Raw genomic sequence first — 18,173 nt, forward strand, 5'->3', positions numbered from 1 at the left:
CAGATGTGATGGACAATGTTAGGGAACGTAGCATGCAATTTGAAAAAAAATCCTACGATCACGCAAGATCCATCTAGGAGATGCATAGCAGCGAGAGGGGAAAGTGTGTCCACATTCCCTAGTAGACCGAAAGCGGAGGCGTTAGCTTAACGCGGTTGATGTAGTCGAACGTCTTCACGACCCAATCGATCAAGCACCGAATGTACGGCATCTCCGAGTTCCGCACACATTCAGCTCAATGACATCCCTCGAACTCTTGATCCAGCAGAGGATCGAGGGAGAGTTTCGTCAGCACGACGGCATGGTGACGGTGATGGTGATGTGTTCCGCGCAGGGCTTCGCCTAAGCACTACAATGCTATGACCGGAGGAGTAAACTATGGAGAGGGGCAACACACACGGCTAAGAACAATTGATGTGCTCTGAGGTGCCCCCCTGCCCCCGTATATAAAGGAGAAGGGGAGAAGGTGGCCACCAGGTGCACGCCAAGAGAGGGGAGTCCTACTAGGACTCCCAGTCCTAGTAGGATTCCCCCCACCCCTTTCCTTCTCATGGAGGGGGGAAGGGGAAAGGAGAGGGGGGGCAGGAGAGGAAAGGGGGGCGCCGCCCCCTCCCCTAGTCAAATTCGGAATCCCATGGGGGGTGGCCACCCCTTGTGGGCTGTCCCCTCTCTCTTCCATGGCCCATGAGGCCCATTACCTTTCTTGGGGGGTTCCGGTAACCTCCCGGTACTCCGAAAAATACCTGAAACGATACGGAACTATTCCAGTGTTCGAATACCATCGTCCAATATATCAATCTTTACCTCTCGACCATTTCGAGACTCCTTGTCATGTCCGCCATCTCATCCGGGACTCCAAACAATCTTCGGTCACCAAAAACACATAACTCATAATACAAATCGTCATCGAACGTTAAGCGTGCGGACCATGCGTGCTGGGGATATTACTACTGGACATAAACCAGCCAGGAGTGGCCGGGTTAACTCTATGATGATTACTATTTGAAGCCTAGGAAGACAAAGGATGATGGCGCTTCATGAAGGCCTAAGGCCCTAAGGTGGGTTAAGGCATGTAGACATAAACCGACATTATCATGTAACTTGTATTGTAAGATAGGAGGAATAGGGACCGAGTTCGGCATGTTGATGATCCGGCATCGGGACTCTATAAACCGACGGGCGTCGACCTGTGTATATAAAGGGACGACCCGACGGCGGTTTAGGGACAACAGGCAACAACTCGAAAGCCAAGCAAAGCGGATTCGCTCCCTGGTCATCGAAACCCTACCAATACCATCACAACTGGAGTAGGCTTTTACCTTCATCGTAAGGGGCCGAACCAGTATAAACTCTTGCGTCCTTCATCCGCTTTAACCCCTTTAAGCTAACCTGTAGCGATGGCTCCACGACTAAGTTCTTTCACGAGGACATCTGTCGTGACAAAACCATGATAGTTGGCGCCCATCGTGGGGCTATCGCACGATGGTTTTGAGTTTTTGAAGGGCAGCTTCGAAGGACTCAAGGGATACGTTGTGGGTCGGATGACTAAAAGTCGTCACGGCAAGCTCTACATCGACGATGCATGATGGGGTCCCCAGGCCGGTTCAGTTGAATACGGGTACCGGGTCCCCTTTGGTAGAATTCACGTCTTCACCGGCGAACCGGGCCCTGAGCCAAACATCTGCACCGACATCATCGAGACGGCTCAGCGTGCAAGCTCTGCCCAGGTTTAGCCCACCGTAAAGCATGTCTTCGTAGGTGTCATCCATGGAGCGGAATATGAGGATAGATCGGCATCTGGTGGTGAAACCATTGTCTACTCTGATGACGAGTGTTCAACCGGAGAGACCGAATCGCTGTACCAGCTGCAGGACGGCCGGATTAGTGGAGGTTCCGATGGCAACAGTATTCCGGACCCCCTCGATCTGCCAAACCGGGTCGCAATCTTCATGGCCGGTACACAATCAGTGCAGCACTCTTCTACCGCCGCGGCAATGATCTCTGGTTCAGCAACAGCAACACCAGCGGGAGCAGGGTGCTCTGCGCCGCCTCTGACTTAGGTTTTGTTCGACCTGTTCGACGCTTTAGCGACGTTACTGGCAGCGAAAGTGGACGCGGCAAATCGGGATCAGCACAACACAGAGATTGCAAAGGTGAAGGATTAGATAACTCAGGCTAAAGCGGTCCTAGCAGCAGAAAACGCCAGGATGGCTACAGAGCGGGCTGGATTGGAGGCTCAGGCGTACCGGCTTATGCTGGATCAGAGTGCGTTAGATGACGTCATGAGGAGAAGATACCAGTCGCACCTTATGTCGGTCTTGGAGGCGAGGAATCTCTTTAACACGCCAGGGGCGGGCACCAGCAACCAACATGTGGTAAACCGGGCGGAGGCACCTGGGACCGGGGCACTGGTTCAGCCTCGTGCAATAGATCCGCCGCCTCCACCTCGTCAGAATGATATTCCATCACAACATGTCCCAACACCTTCGGGTCATTACCCTAACCCGTTGGATAACATCATTGCTGCCGCTTCACGATTGGCAGCTCTCCCGATTGAGGGCGAGTCCCCAGTAGCGGTTGAGACACGGAGGGCTAGGGAGCTTCTTTAGACGGCCTTGGCTCAGCAGCAAGCCTATTCATATAGCCGCGAAAGGATTCATTCTACTCCCCGCCCAAGCCGGAGCTACAGCAGGCATATCGATGAACCGGACGTATCAAGCAGTGCGAGGAATCATTTGTCCAGTCACCAAATCATGGAACGAGTAGCTTGTAGGCATAGCTTCTAGCCGGATGATGCTCGACACATTCTGCAAATTCCCTTGTGAGAAGGAGATGATGACTTCGTGGTGTGGCATTTTGATAGGAAAGGGAACCATGCGGTGAAAGAGTGTTTATAAGTTGTATGTACGGCTCGAGAAGCAAACAAATAATGGGCCTCCTGAAAGTAGCACAATGACAGCGGGCAACCTTGATAAGTGGGAGGACCAACCATGGCAGCATATCTGGAAATTGCCATGCCCACGCAAAATTCAGATGTTTGCTTGGCGGGTTAAACATGAGTCTATGGCTTTGCGCACCAACTTGGTCAAAAGAGGCGTCAAACTTAAAAGTACCATGGTAATAACCCGACGGGTGGTGGAGGCAATGCCCAGGATGTAGTGGATCGCGCTAGGGCACGTTGAGAAGCCGAATTAGCGGCACAGCATGAAGCTCCAGTTCGTCAGCTCACGCCGGTTCGTCAGTTCACTTCGGTTCGTCCAACAACATCGGTGGAACCAGGGGTTACCTCCAGTTCTTTGGGAGTGCCATGTCTTGTCCCAGCACTGCGCAATGTACGGTTACCCAAGGATTTCAAGGGCCTGCGCAAGGTGCCGATTTATCCCCTGAGTCATGGGTGGAGAGTTATGAGATGGCAATGGAGATGCTGGATGTGGATGAAGCGGCGTGTGCCAAATACTTCACCATGATGTTGGAGGGGACAGCTCGCACATGGTTGAAAAATCTGCCAGCCAACTCTATTGGATCATGGGCCGAGTTAAGGGCCCGGTTTATCTAGAACTTTAAGGATACGTGCAAACAGCTCATGTCAATCGTGGATTTAGCTGCTTGTGTCCAGGAGGAAGGAGAATCAACAACCCACTGGGTGCGCCGAGTTTCGGAGATTTTGCATTCATCAGACTGCATCAACGCTGACACAGCCGTTTTAACATTGGAAGGCAATTGCCGGTTTGCACCTTTGAAGCTGAAATTGGGATGGCTCAAACGCCATTGTAATGACATGGGAATTCTTATGGCGGCTCTGGTAAAATATGTCGACTCTGATAGTACCAAGGACCCCGAGTATGATGATGACAAGACAGGGAAGGGAAAGAAGAGCGGCAACGCCAAAGGGCAACAGCATAATCCGGCAGGTCATGGGAACAATGGTAAACGCAAGGCAGATAACAGCTTGGACTTTATGACTAACACCAACGCTCAGGACAACGGTCAGTGGCGTAAGGGTAAACCGCCCCATCGGGGGGGAGGTTTAGGCCCCAATATGGAGTGCCTGTTAAACCAGCCCTGCCCTAAGCACGGATCAAAGGAGATGCCAGCTACGCATCTTTGGAAGGATTGCTTCATCATGCGGGAATTCAAAAATTCAAATCTCTTTCAATATGACAATGGACCGCCTGGCGGTTCAGGAGGCGGTTTCCATGGGTCGGGTTATGGTGGAGGCAATTCCGGCTCAGGATTCCAGGGCAACCAAATCGGACATGGCAATCAGAATAGCTAGGGCAATCAGGGAGGTTACAACCATCAGGGGAATCAACAGCAGCAGCAGTCAGGTTATCAGAGCAATCCAAAGCAGTTGAATAGTGGGCAGTATCATGTTTTCACCACTAGCTTGTGTAAGCGCAATCAGAAGTTTCATAAAAGAGTTGTGAACGCTGTTGAACCGGCGGTACCTCATTATCTACGCACGGACTAGTGCCATACCGCAGCACATACCTCGCTGGATTCCGCTGGAGGTCGGATGTGCAAAGCTGAACATGGATGCGACGGTGTCACGCCGTGGTTTCGGGACGATTGGAGTTATCTACATGGACCAACAAGGTGGCTATATGGGCACTTCTGCCATTGTTTTCAGATATATTTCGGACCCAACAATGCTTGAAGCATTGGCAGTTAGAGAAGCTATGGATCTAGCCGATGATCTCTATGCCCAAAGAATTCATGTGGCATCGGACTGCAAGGTGGTGGTTGACGACATTCAGGAGAAAAACTTGTCGAGTTATGGGACTATAGTTCAAGAGATTATAAGCCATTCTCTTTCCTTTACTTTATGTAATATAGTTCATGAACGTAGGAGCTCAAACTTTGAAGCTCACAATTTAGTGAAGCATGCACTTACCCTGGGAGCTGGCCGCCATGTTTGGCTGGGGCATCCAGGGAATCCTATGTCTGTCCCTGTAAACATTGTGATGAATTAATAAAACTTCATGGAATTGTCTCAAAAAAATAGACGCTCGAACCGATACGAGTTATTTCACTTGACGGTGGCACAACAATGTAAATTCTGTTAACTCCAGCTTCTCAGAGAAACAGAAGCGCGGAAAACCCAGCTCCACAAATCCTCCTTTTTTGTACTATGTTGCGCGCCAGCTTCTCGCCTTAAACTCCTGGAGTTGGAGCGTTCGGCCCAACTCCGTAAGTGGAGCTGGGGCAGCGAGGAGCTGGAGGGCTCCCGAACACGCCCACGCCCTTAATGAGTTGCAAGCTACAAAAAAGAAAAACCAGTCTACGCTGCATGTGGATTTATTAAGTTTCTGATTTTTCCAAAAAGATATTTCAAAAGAAGCACAATAAAGTTCCAAATATTAGGGTCGAGACCTCGGCTGCATCCCAGATGAGGTTCAGACAAGGAGGGAACCTGGTCCAACCACATTTACGTTGCAGCAGGGCACATACGGAAAATATGGGCAGAATCCTCCAAATGGGTACCTTGGAGGACCAAGCTGGTGGTTGATTCTTTTTATATATATAAATTTTATTAATTCAAAATCATTACAAACACTTAACAATGGGTCGAGTTTAGTCAGGAAGTAGAGATAATTTGGGGGCTAAACCTTGTGCGTCAATCAAGATGCAGATGGCCCTTCATTATTTTTCTCCGTCAATGTATGTAATTCTCTTATAAAGTTTATTATCAATGCGATGATGCCAAAATCTCCCTTAGTTGAGTGATGTATCTAATCTAATCGATGCTAAAGTTTATTAGTATTGCAATGATGAAACATCGATTTATACTGCATGGTTTTTTCAGGACTTGAATTTATTTATTTTATGGGAAAACTTCCAATCTATTCATCTTCAATCATGGCAGTACAACAAACACCAGAAATAAAAATTACATTCAGATTCATAAACCACCTAGCAACGATTACAAGCGCCGAAGCAAGCTGAAGGCGCGCCGCCGTCATCGCCCCTCCATCGTGCCGCCGTCATCGCCCCTCCATCGCTAGAGCCAGACACAACTTGTTGTAGTAGACAGTCGGGAAGTCGTCGTGCTAAGGCCCCATAGGACCAGCATCCCAGAACAGCAACCGCCGCCGATGAAAAATAACATAGATCGAAAAGATCCAAACCGAAGACACAAGAACGTAGACGAACAACGACGAGATCCGAGCAAATCCACCAAAGATAGATCTGCCGGAGACACGCCTCCACACGCCCACCAACGATACTAGATGCACCGTCAGAACGGGGGCTAGACGGGGAGACCTTTATTGTTCGAATTAGAAAAACAATTAGCATTGGAATTACATATGGCCTCTTTAACCCTGTGGGATATCACTAGGATTACAAAACCACCGAAATTTGGATTTGACAGCACAGGAAAACAATTGATTTGTAAAGAGATTTGGGTGGGTGGCAATTTTCTTTTGAAATAAAGTGCAAATCCTAGGAATTCATGGAGCCAGATCCTCTAAAAAAACCTGTAAATTTCTTGGAACTGAGCCCTATGAAGAAGTGAACAAGAATCATATTCATGTGAAAAAAACTTCAAAAATCATACGAAATTGCTATGGGTCGAGCGTCGGAATAAGGGAACATGAAATGTAAAGAAAAAATAGATAACTACTGGACTAATTTAGTCAACTCAAAACCCTCAATATACAGTTCCTCGAGTTTAATCCAAGACCTGAACTTGGCGACAATGACAGAATACAACCACAACTAAAAACATACAGCAGAAACGATATATAGGCCATATAGAAGAAGACGGTGATGATCTACTGCGACTCGACGGACGGCGTCGTGTTGGCGGCTGAGCCGTGGTCCTTGGCGCCTCCGCCGAAGATTGGCTCGGCGAACATGGAGCTGACCTTGTTCTTGATGCACTCCCAGTGCTCGCTCGCCTGCGCCTCCGTGAACTGCCTGTACTGGTCCTTGGCCCGCTCCATCAGCGACGCCCCCTCCCCCACCGTCCGCTTGAAGCACGTCGACGCCGGCGCCGCCGCTCCCGCTGCTGCTCCCTGGTTCTCCATCAAGCCCGAAAACTGAGATTGAAAACTTGTCTACGTCGATCGAGAGAATAAGACGATGTCGCCGGTTGTGGTTGTGGTTGTGTTGCTTTGGTGGCCATGGGGCTGCGGGGGCGTGGCTACTTATGCAGGGGGTGTCGGGGCGTCTTGAGGAGGAAGCCGGGTCCGTCACGGGCTTGGAGTTAGAACACAAGTTGGCCACACGAGAAACTACGTACTGAGTCCGGATCATCATCATGGAAGAAAACAAGTAAACACGGATTCTCACAAGTGCAAACGGGAACGGGAACTACTCCTTCTCCCTGTTCCCCTAATCCCCTTCTTTAATAATGTGCCAAGTGTAGTCTAGGAAGTAGAGATAGATTTGGGGGGTAAAAGGCCAGATGGCCCTTTATTCTTTTTCTCCAGTCAGTTCAGTGATGTATGTAATCACCTTGATAAAGCTTATCGATGCAATGATGCCGAAATCTCCCTTAGCAACTCCGGCGATCCCCTGCACCCCCCACCCCTAGGATAGATGGTGGGGCTAGTTCTTCTCCGGCGAGGTCCGGCCAAGAGGGGAGGAAGAGGAAAAAGGAAGGAAGAAGAAAAAATGTGACTGACGCGAGGAAGCGCCAAATCCGTAAGTTTTGTGGTTTCTTTGTGCTTTTCATTTAGTTCATCATGTATTCACAAATTAAGGTTGACCCGGTCTCTTACATTTTCAGCTGCTATCATTAAACATACTCCCTCCAATCCAAAATAAGTTTTGTGGTGTTAGTTCAAATTTGGACTAAAACCATGTCACTTGTTTTGGATCGGAGGGAGTAGTTGAATATGTAAACTTGGTCGTGCATTGTAATTTGTCAACGCACTTTTAAATACCATTTTTGTCTTACTATTTCTGGTTCTTTTGACTCAAAACATGATGCACTAATCTGATCCTAATATTCATGCAAGTCTCTACATGATCTACTTTGTCTATTTGTTATGGGCAGTAGTGCCTTCTATACAATAACAATACACCTTCAGTGGTGATTAGTAATTGAAGTAGTTAGCTTATTTTGAAATAAGAGTTCTAAAACTGGGGAAAACCACTGTCAAATGAGTCTGACCTTTTTCTTTGAATACGGCTGGTTCAAGGTTTAGTTGACTTACTGGTACTTATTTTTTTTTCAATTTGATGTAAAATTTCCTTTCTTTGAGCTGACTTATTATGAGATTTTATATGTTATTTCACTGTTTCTTTTTTCACATCTTATTTATGTGGCAGTGTCTAATGTTATTTATAGGTTTTCAAGCTCCTCTTTTGCACCATCTACTACATGTTGGGGAAATGTATCCAATAACACAGCGGCATATACAGCTCCTGCAGATACATCTTCTGCTGTAAGTATTCCTATAGAAGATTATTCTTTCATGATGCATTTCATTCATAGGAGTTGGTATGTGTTCTCATTGATTAACTGTTCTGATGGAAGCAGCAAGGCCATATGTTTAGCTGAAATTTGTTCCCTTCAAAATCTACTCAGTCTGGAGGAAGTTTACTCAGCTCTTCGGTCGCCCATTCAGCACCAGCTCCATCGCCAAACGGTCATTCCACTACTGTAGGTGTCACTGAATGACTATATTTCCTGGATTTTTGTTTCTTTTTCTGATTTATTATTGTCGTCCTTTCAAGATAAGTATTGGTTAAGCTGAGAAAACTGTGGAGTTGGTGATACAGGCAGTCCTGCTACAGAGGTATGGCAATAAATCTCCATAGCCCAGAATTGTGTTGCAGGTAAAATGAAATCTTGTGGACCTCTTCATTTTTCAAGCCATATATGCTCACACGTTTGGGTTCATGAATATTCAGATAAAAATGCTCCCAGTTGCTTTTTGTTGCATCCAAAAAAGTTGAATCTGTCCATTTTGATTACCCCATAAATGAAATCCACATGTCATTTTGCATAGGGTCATCATAATGTTGAAGCTTCAGTAACACCAGTGTCTTTCTGTATCTATCCTGGAGAGAACCAAGAGCTAACTATCCGATCAGTGGAACAGCATGAGGGGAAACCATCTAGTTCAACAGGTAGATACTCCAGAAACTATCAGTGGTATTGTATCAGTTTCTTAGCTTCTGGTACTAGTTTGTTCTGTAGACTTCTGATAGGTTGATGCTACATTATTATTTTTGAGACTTTTGATACAGCAATGTTTTCGTAGCAGTAATTTTCATTGTATGGCTCGGATTTTCTTGAGACTTTTGATAAGCTTGATGTGTTTTTGCCTTTTCTGTTTCACATTGCATCACAAACTTAAGTAGATGCAGGTTCAAGCAGAGTGAACAATATTTTGTTTTCCACATTAACTAGATACTCCCTCCGTCCGGAAATACTTGTCGAAGAAATGGATGTACCTAGATGTATTTTAGAGCATAATTGGTTTGATGCCAAAAGTTGGCATGCCAATATTTGGCAAATGCCAAATGTTGGCTAGTGATTTGTTGGCTACCAATTTTTTTGTCAATCCCACAAAAAGTTGCCAAAATTTGGCAACTTTTGATTTTGTCAAATGTTGGCCTGCTAAATATTGGCAATGCCAAATGTTGGCATCAAACCAGTTATACTCTTAGTTCTAGATACATCCATTTTTATCCATTTTAGCGACAAGTAATTCCGGACGAAGGGAATACATTTCTTTAAAATGGATCCACTGTCATGTTCTACTTGGCTTCTGTTATCCCATGGGAAAACTTATTGAAATAAGCTTTTGTTGCTTCATGCTAATAATTTGAGTAAGCAAAAGAATTTACTAGCATCGTTACAGTGAAGATTCCTAGGAGTATTGTATTCAAATAAGCTTTTACTGTTTCATTCTAGCAAGTACTTTATTCAAGCAATTCACCACTGGCCCAAGTTCTCCATTAGCACTTGTGGAGCCCAAATGTCAAAATATTTGATACTCCCTCTGTCCCATAATATAAGAACGTTTTTGACACTATACTGATATACAAAACGCTCTTATATTTTGGGACGGAGGGAGTATCTTAGAACCGAAGCCACTTCATGCTATGTGTTGAGTTACTGACATCTTGTTCTGCTGGGGAACAAAAAGGGTATATCAATGGTGCAGTCCTGGCTAGGAGGAATCCATTTTGATCCTGTGATAACTCCATTTGGTGGTGCCCCTGTGAGTGAGTGTACAACTTGCAGAGCTTGCTGCAGGAGAAAGCAACAAGCCCGATTGCTCACATGTGAAGGACTTCAGGGTCGGCAGGCATGGCTACGGCAGCGTCAAGTTTGATATCGGCCAAAGTGGGAGCTGTTCAAGAGTTAGGGGGCATATCTTTAGCTCGAGCAGCATCCGCTCCCGAAAATGTGAGTTAAGCTTTAAAAAAAGGAGAAACCGATGTGAGGAAGCTCGACATCGCATCCATCGTGGAGTTCAAGCACCGTCAGATCCATGGGAGCAAGAGACCACCTGTGGCGCAAGCCTGCAGAGCTCACTCCTGATAAGAAGACCGGGTTGCAGTTATAAGGAGATTAGGTTCAATATTAAGATTCCAGTCGCAAGGCTATGTAAAAAAATACTCTGTTCCTGAATGACACATCTTTATTTCCTTGAGTTGAGACAAGCTAACTCAGAGATAAGACGCATCGCCAGCCAGCCTCACCACTCTGGCACTGGCCGTCGCCAGCCGCCGCCGTGGATGCAATGACGACGTCGAGATCATCTTGGTTAGTTTCCTTTGCCATTCACGGCCTCTATGTATACGAAGAAAAAGGCTATATTACAGACGAATCCAGAAGCGGCCACACAAAGAGCAAAAGCAACGGAAAACATAAGTACAGCAGATGCAAGCAATAGCACAGAATTATAGAAATATAGCTAACATATAATAGAACCAACAATAACGAACTGTTCCACGAGTACCACAAACAGCTAGCCGCGCTTAATGTTTGGCCAGCCAAAAGACAAAACCGATACAGCGACCATCCAACGTCGACACTAAAGATAAAAACAACTAGGCGGTGCAGGGCATGAACATCCGACGACAGGCAGACTTGGCGCTTAGTCGACCTCCTCCATCTTGCTCTCACCAGCGTCGTCCTCCAGGGGCGGCATGTCGGTGTCGTTCTCAGGCGCCTCATCGTCCTCGTCAATGCTCAGGCCAAGCTTGAGCATGCGGTGGATCCTGGTGCCGAAGGTGTTGGGGTCCTCCAGGCTGAAGCCGGAGGTGAGCAGGGAGGTCTCGAAGAGCAGCATCACCAGGTCCTTGACTGACTTGTCGTTCTTGTCGGCGTCGGCGCGCTTGCGGAGCTCGTCCATGATGGCGTTCTCAGGGTTGATCTCCATGGTCTTCTTGCTTGACATGTAGCCAGCCATGCTCGAGTCCCTCAAGGCCTGGGCCTTCATGATCCTCTCCATGTTGGCGGTCCACCCATACTCGCCAGTCACCAGACAGCAAGGGGAGTCCACAACACGGTCAGAGACGATGACCTTCTCCACCTTGTCGCCCAGCACCTCCTTGATGACCTTGCACAGCCCCTCGAACTTCTCCTTGAGCTCCTCCTGCTTCTTCTTCTCGTCCTCGCTCTCATCGAGCTTCAGACCCTCCTTGGTGGCAGAGACAAGCTTCTTGCCCTCAAACTCCTTGAGCTGACCAATGGCATACTCATCAATGGCGTCAACCATGTAGATGACCTCATAGCCCTTCTTCTTCAGCTTCTCAAGGAAGGGAGAGTTCTCCACAGCCTTCTTGCTCTCACCGGTGATGTAGTAGATCTCGTTCTGTCCCTCCTTCATCCTAGTCACATAGTCCTTGAGGCTCGTCAGCTCATCACCACTCTTGGTGGAGTGGTACCTCAGAAGCTCAGCAATCTTGGTCCTGTTCTGGGAGTCCTCGTGGATGCCAAGCTTGAGGTTCTTGGAGAAGGCCTCGTAGAACTTGTTGTAGTCCTCCTTGTTCTCAGCAATCTCAAAGAAGAGCTCAATGCACTTCTTGACAAGGTTCTTCCTGATGACCTTGAGGATCTTGTTCTGCTGGAGGGTCTCACGGGAGATGTTCAGGGGAAGGTCCTCTGAATCAACAATGCCCTTGACAAAGCTCAGGTACTCAGGGATCAACTCCTCACAGTTGTCCATGATGAAGACACGGCGCACATACAGCTTGATGTTGTTGGCCTTCTTCTTGTTGTCGAAGAGGTCAAAGGGGGCCCTCTTGGGCACAAACAGGACAGCCTTGAACTCAAGCTGGCCCTCAACAGAGAAGTGCTTGACAGCCAAATGCTCCTCCCAGTCATTGGTCAAGCTCTTGTAGAAAGCAGCATACTCTTCCTTGTTGATCTCCTCTGGCTTCCTCATCCAGATAGGCTTCTGCTTGTTGACCAAGTTCCACTCATGAGAGACTTCCTTGATCTTCTTTTTCTTCTTTTCCTTCTCTTCCTTCTCCTCATCAACATCCTCAACCTTGCCCTCCTCAGTATCCTTCTTCTCCTCCTCATCTTCATCGTCAGAAATTTCCTTCTCAGTGGTCTTCTCGGTCCACAGGGAGATGGGGTAGCTGATAAACTCAGAGTGCTTCTTAACTAGATCCTTGATGCGGCGCTCCTCAAGGTATTCCATCTGCAAGCAAATTGTAACAGATCAGATAATGAACAGTAAGCATGTGCAAACAAAGACTGTACACAAAAAAGATTTGAAGAACAGCCAAACATACAGCAATACAGAATCAAAAATAAACTACTAGAATACAGGTAGAAATTCCATGCAGATATGTAATTCCATAATAGAGTATTACAATTCAAACTGACATAATGTTTTATTGCAGGAATACTAAAGATGGAACACAGAACATCCAAAGCAGTAATTAAAAGAAGGTCAATCAATAAAGTTAATCCATGCATTGCTTACATATGAGAGCATTAGAATGCAGTTAACAAAGCTCACCATCAATATAATGATTTCAGTCAAATTTATAAAGTAATAATACTACCAATCATGGTTAAAATGGTTGGGACGTCACTCATATTTATACTAGGCAGGCTACATATACTACAACAGCACAGATCTCAAACAAGCTGAGACAGGAATGATAAAATTATTGGTATCAAATCAACACAGAACTATCCCAATTCTAACAGCAAGCTGGTTAAGCAGTGAAGCCTCCCACATAAACATACAACTAATCACATTACCATCAATAATAGACAAATCAAACATGCTGATTGGCAACAGAGTTTATCTCATGCAGTGCAGAACTATGGACACAAAAACATACAGTTTAGATCAAGATAAGCCTATCTACCACACAGTTTGAAGCACAAAACATCAACACATGGACAGTAAGCCAATCATCACAGTTTAAAAGGCTCTGTATAGACAAGTAGATCACAGAACTGACAGGTTTAAGCTTATGCAGTGCAGACATAGATGCCACAATCATACAGTTCAGATCAGGAACAAGTCAAACAAGTAACCTACCAATAAAGCTACCCTAAGCACAGAACCTACATGGAAGACATGAAGAGTAAACCAATCACAGTATAGTTGGCTTGGACTGCATACCTGGTCGTCCTTGAGGTAGAGCACCATCTTGGTACCCCTGCCGAGCTGCTCCCCAGACGTATCACGAGTGACGGTGAAGGAGCCACCGGCCTGAGACTCCCACACGTACTGCTCGTCGTCGTTGTGCTTGGTGGTGACGACGACCCTCTCGGCGACGAGGTAGGCGGAGTAGAACCCAACACCGAACTGCCCAATCATGGACACGTCAGCGCCGGCAGCGAGTGCCTCCATGAACTCCTTGGTCCCCGACCTGGCGATGGTCCCGAGGTTGTTGACGAGGTCCGACTTGGTCATGCCAATGCCGCTGTCGACGATCGTGAGCGTGCTGGTCGCCTTGTCGGGGATGATGTGGATGAAGAGCTCGGGCTGCGCATCGAGCTTGCTCTTGTCCGTGAGGCTCTCGAACCTGATCTTGTCCAAGGCCTGCGAAAATCACACACCACGTCAGCCCGGGAACACAGATCTGAAACGCATCTCGCACGCCACGAATCAGACCGCGGGTCAACGGATCTGGCTCGACGTAACCTAAACCCTAGCGACAGCCGCAAATCCACCATGCGCTCGGACGGATTCGTGCTAGCGGATCACGGGGAAAAAACAGCGGACGAGGGAAGGGGATCCGGAGGGGGGCGCTTACATCGGAGGAGTTGGAGATGAGCTCGCGGAGGAAGATCTCCTTGTTGGAGTAGAAGGTGTTGATGATGAGCGAGAGGAGCTGGTTGATCTCGGCCTGGAAGGCGAAGGTCTCGGTCTCCGTCGCCATGGCTGCGCGCGTCCCTGAGCTGCTCGAGGCGGAGGAGAAGCGTGCGGGAGGCGGCTAGGGTTAGGAGGGGTTTTGAGAGGACGAGAGGCCGCGGGGGTGGGAGCCTATTTATGTGTGGTCTCGTGGTTCTCGAAGGTTCTACATGGGCCTGCAAGCCGGGCGAGGCCGGCGCGCGCACGTTGACGAGTCGCTGCCGGTGCTTGCTCGTGGGCTTCGCGGCTAGGGTTGCGGTGAGTTTTGGAATGGTCGTCGGCCTTTTGGTCCTTCGTGGCCCACCGGGACCGGGGTTTTCCATTTTAGCCTGTCGATGACAGAGACCCGTTTGGTATCTTTGGACTTGGTTTTTGGAAGGCAAAAGAGTGGAAGGAAAGACGAGGGTTTAGGTGGATTCCAAACCGGTTGATTGGGTGTCTTCGGCAGAGGAAAGGAATTACAATTCCTTATTACAAATCCATGTGATTCTCCTCAGGTACAGGCAAATAGCTTACGTTACTCTTTTTTATTTATAAACAACCGGTAAAAGTGTTGCTTTTTATGAATTATTATTATTAAAATGGAAGAAATAATTTAAAATTATGTTTAAGTGAAACATGCTGAAACCCTCTTGCATATACAATACAACATACATCACTACTCATGGGCTTGTGCTAAACCCTTTGCTGTCAAGAAAGCTATGTTGCACTCGAAAGTACTCTTATCGTCCCGAGCTCAAATGAGCTCCGTATGAACAGTAAAGTCAAAAAAATGAAAATAAATTCAAAAAAACTGAAAAAATTTGTCATGAATGTTGTCAATGGTTGTAAAGTTTCATCGTGAATTGACATTTGTGCAAGTCGTGGCAGAACACACAAAATCATCACTCCAAAATGCTTATGAAAATAACATTTTTTGGACAATCTTTTTTTCCACGACTTCTACAAATGGCATTTCACTATGAAACTTAGCAAGCATAGACAACATTTTTCAATGTTTGTCACAAAAAAATCATATTTTTTATTTTTTTTTCAATTATTTTTTATTTAACTGCTCATACGAGCTCGAGCTAAGAAACTCCATGTCATGTTGCACTCTTCTTTTTCTTTAAGATTTGCATGGGAACCCGCTACTATACAAATAAAAACCCAACACTCGTACATGGTGACTCGACCACTGATGGTGAGAACTTGAACCAAGATGGTGCGTTAGACATATAACTCCGACTAAGGGTCTGTTCTGAAGTCCTCCAACTTCAGAAAACTCCACAAATCTAGCTTCTTTTCATGGCTTCTTGCTCTACGTAGCGATTTCTTTCCGTTCGGGAGTTAAATCAGCTTCTACTTCGCCATCTTTAGCTAGCAGCGGTTGTTGGGCTGTCCACCACCATATTGGGCCGGCTAGAACCAGCCTAGGATGGCTGCCGAGGGGAGACGTGGTACCTGTTCGTAGCGACAGTTGGCTCTCGAGGGGATGAATCGTTTTCTTTCGTGTGGCTGCGCGAAACGTTATACTTGGCGGTGGCATTTCGGCTGTAATATGGGTGAACTCCAGATTCTCGTTTTTGTAAAGCTGGGTTGGCCTCGCTCTAGATTTTTGCACTAGGATCGACCACAACTTCCTGAAGCTAGCTTCTTGCTGTTATTTCGTCCGGCTCAGCTCCGCACGAGGAGTTTGTGAAGTGTGGAGTGGGAGGACTTCAGAACAGGCCCTAAGTGAGCTATGCTCACTCCATTTAGCTCGCGAGTTGATGTCTTTACTTTATGCATTCGGTTTATTTGGTTCACATGGTTCGATGTATGTGTATTTTGGTTTGTACGATATTAACACTTCGGTAAATACAATATGAAATTAGGATACGGTTCGGTGGATATACCGAATTATTTAGTATGGTTTTGGTATGTATACCATAAAAACCAAAGTTGACGCGAATTTAAAAATCACGTGTGATAATTTACAAATGTATGACTCAAAACACATACTTTTTTAATACAAATAGTACATAACTATATACAAGCATATATGCATGCATGGATTCAATGGCTATGGACGTGCTTAGCATTCTTTTGAAGAGAACTATGACTATGTTACAAGAAAAATGGATGTTCTTAATAGGGAATCTAGCTCCTGTACAAAAAAAATGACTGCTTGTATGGTTGTTCGCCTAAAGAAATATAAATATATTTTTTTACTTCAGTTTATTCAGCTAATCATTCAGGTTTTCGGTATATACCATAAAAAGCGGATTTGAATACGGTATGAAAAGTTCATAACATACCGAAACCAAAACCCATAAAAGTCGTAAAATTGGTTCGGTTCGGTTTCTGTATGGGTTTTCATTCGGTTTTAAAATGTACTTATTGCTCTTTTCAAGCCCCATAGAACATTGCATCCTACAATCCACATTCGAAGTATAATTTCCTGGCTTAAGCATCGTCCGTTTTGCATCTTCTGACCAGGTGTATTGTAGCATCTAAAAAGACCACGATGTCACCTAGAGGGGGGTGACTAGGCATTTTAAAAACTTATACGGATTTGGCTTTATCCTAATGTGGATACTTTTTCAAGCACAAATCAAAAAATACTAGGGTCAACTAATGGCACCAACAACACACTCTAATCAAGATGTGCACAATGAGGATACTAGCAAGCATGAGTAAGTTGCACAAACTTACATGAGCCAGATCACAAGATATATGGAATTATATGACACAATATAGCTATCCACACTAATCACAAGATATATCAGTAATAACAAGTATGAAATGCAAAATATAAAGTTTAGGTCTAAACAATCTCTACAAAGGGATAGCAAACACAATATAATGAGGAGAACAAGATATATTGAATGCAAGGTCAAGTGACCAAAGTAAGCCATAAGTAAGGAGCTAGAGTTAGGGATAACCGAAGACATGGAGATGAAGATGTATCCCAGTGTTCACTTCCTTGAAAGGATGGATGTTAACAGAAGCATACCAACACCATGAAGGTTCACCATATTTTCCTTGATATATCACCACGGAGGCAATTCTCAACCACTAGTGGTGGACCTTGAGGTGGTATCAAAACATTCACAAACCTTCTACGGGGGGCAAATCACAAGTTGATTTCTCACCGGAGCACTCCTACCGCCTAGGAGTCTCCAACCTTCAAGAGTAAGAAGATCAATGGGGAATGCTCAATACTTGCTAAATCACAAAATGCTTTGGTCAAAAGAGTGACAAGGAATGGATCTATCAATGGGTGAAATCTCTCTCAATAACTCTAACAAATCTCTTCGAGAACTAAGAGTTGGTGTATGAGAGAGGAGAGGGAGCCTTTTTCATAGTTCTAGGTTAGATTTTTGTATTTGCTCAACTCATCTGCGAAGTGGTGAAGGGGTATAAATAGTCTAGAAGAAAAATAGCCGTTGGGACAACTTTCTACAGGGTTCGGATGTCTAGCCGTTGTAGCTTTGCACCAAGAAGCCTAAAGAACACGGGAAACACAAAGCACTAGGATGAACGTACGGGAAGCAACTCAGGCCGTCCGACCTTAGCACAGACGTCCAGGATGGTACCCAAACTGTCTCGCTAGGAGGTCCAACCTTTTGTTGTTTTACACGCTCGACTCGGACGTCCGGGTAGCAACCAAGACCGTTCGCCCATAGGCCGACATTCAGCAAGCAACCCAAATGTGTAGCCATTTGCAGATTTCAGTGGAATAAGCCAAAAGAATTTTTTATCCAGATAAGCTTGCCTGGCATTGTACTTGTGTGAATGATATGAGTGGAATAGTGCATAGGTTGTCGGGTGATACGTCTTCAACGTATCTATAATTTTTGATTGCTCCATGCTATATTATCTACTGTTTTGGGCAATATTGGGCTTTATTAT

At 45.9% G+C, this 18,173-nt stretch overlaps 1 protein-coding gene across 1 annotated transcript; it reads right to left on the reverse strand.

The window, feature by feature from the left end:
- Positions 1 to 10,869: 10,869 nt before the first annotated feature.
- LOC543319 (heat shock protein 81-3) lies at positions 10,870 to 14,432 on the reverse strand. The gene is made up of 3 exons (XM_044525884.1): positions 14,200 to 14,432; positions 13,563 to 13,985; positions 10,870 to 12,620 (listed from the first exon to the last, which is right to left on the reverse strand). Exons 1-3 carry the CDS (start codon positions 14,323 to 14,325, stop codon positions 11,067 to 11,069), a joined length of 2,103 nt encoding a protein of 700 aa, XP_044381819.1. The 5' UTR covers positions 14,326 to 14,432; the 3' UTR covers positions 10,870 to 11,066.
- Between the last annotated feature and the right edge of the window lie 3,741 nt (positions 14,433 to 18,173).

Source organism: Triticum aestivum, chromosome 5A (genome assembly GCF_018294505.1).
Source record: "Triticum aestivum cultivar Chinese Spring chromosome 5A, IWGSC CS RefSeq v2.1, whole genome shotgun sequence".
NCBI classification, from domain to species: Eukaryota; Viridiplantae; Streptophyta; class Magnoliopsida; order Poales; family Poaceae; genus Triticum; species Triticum aestivum.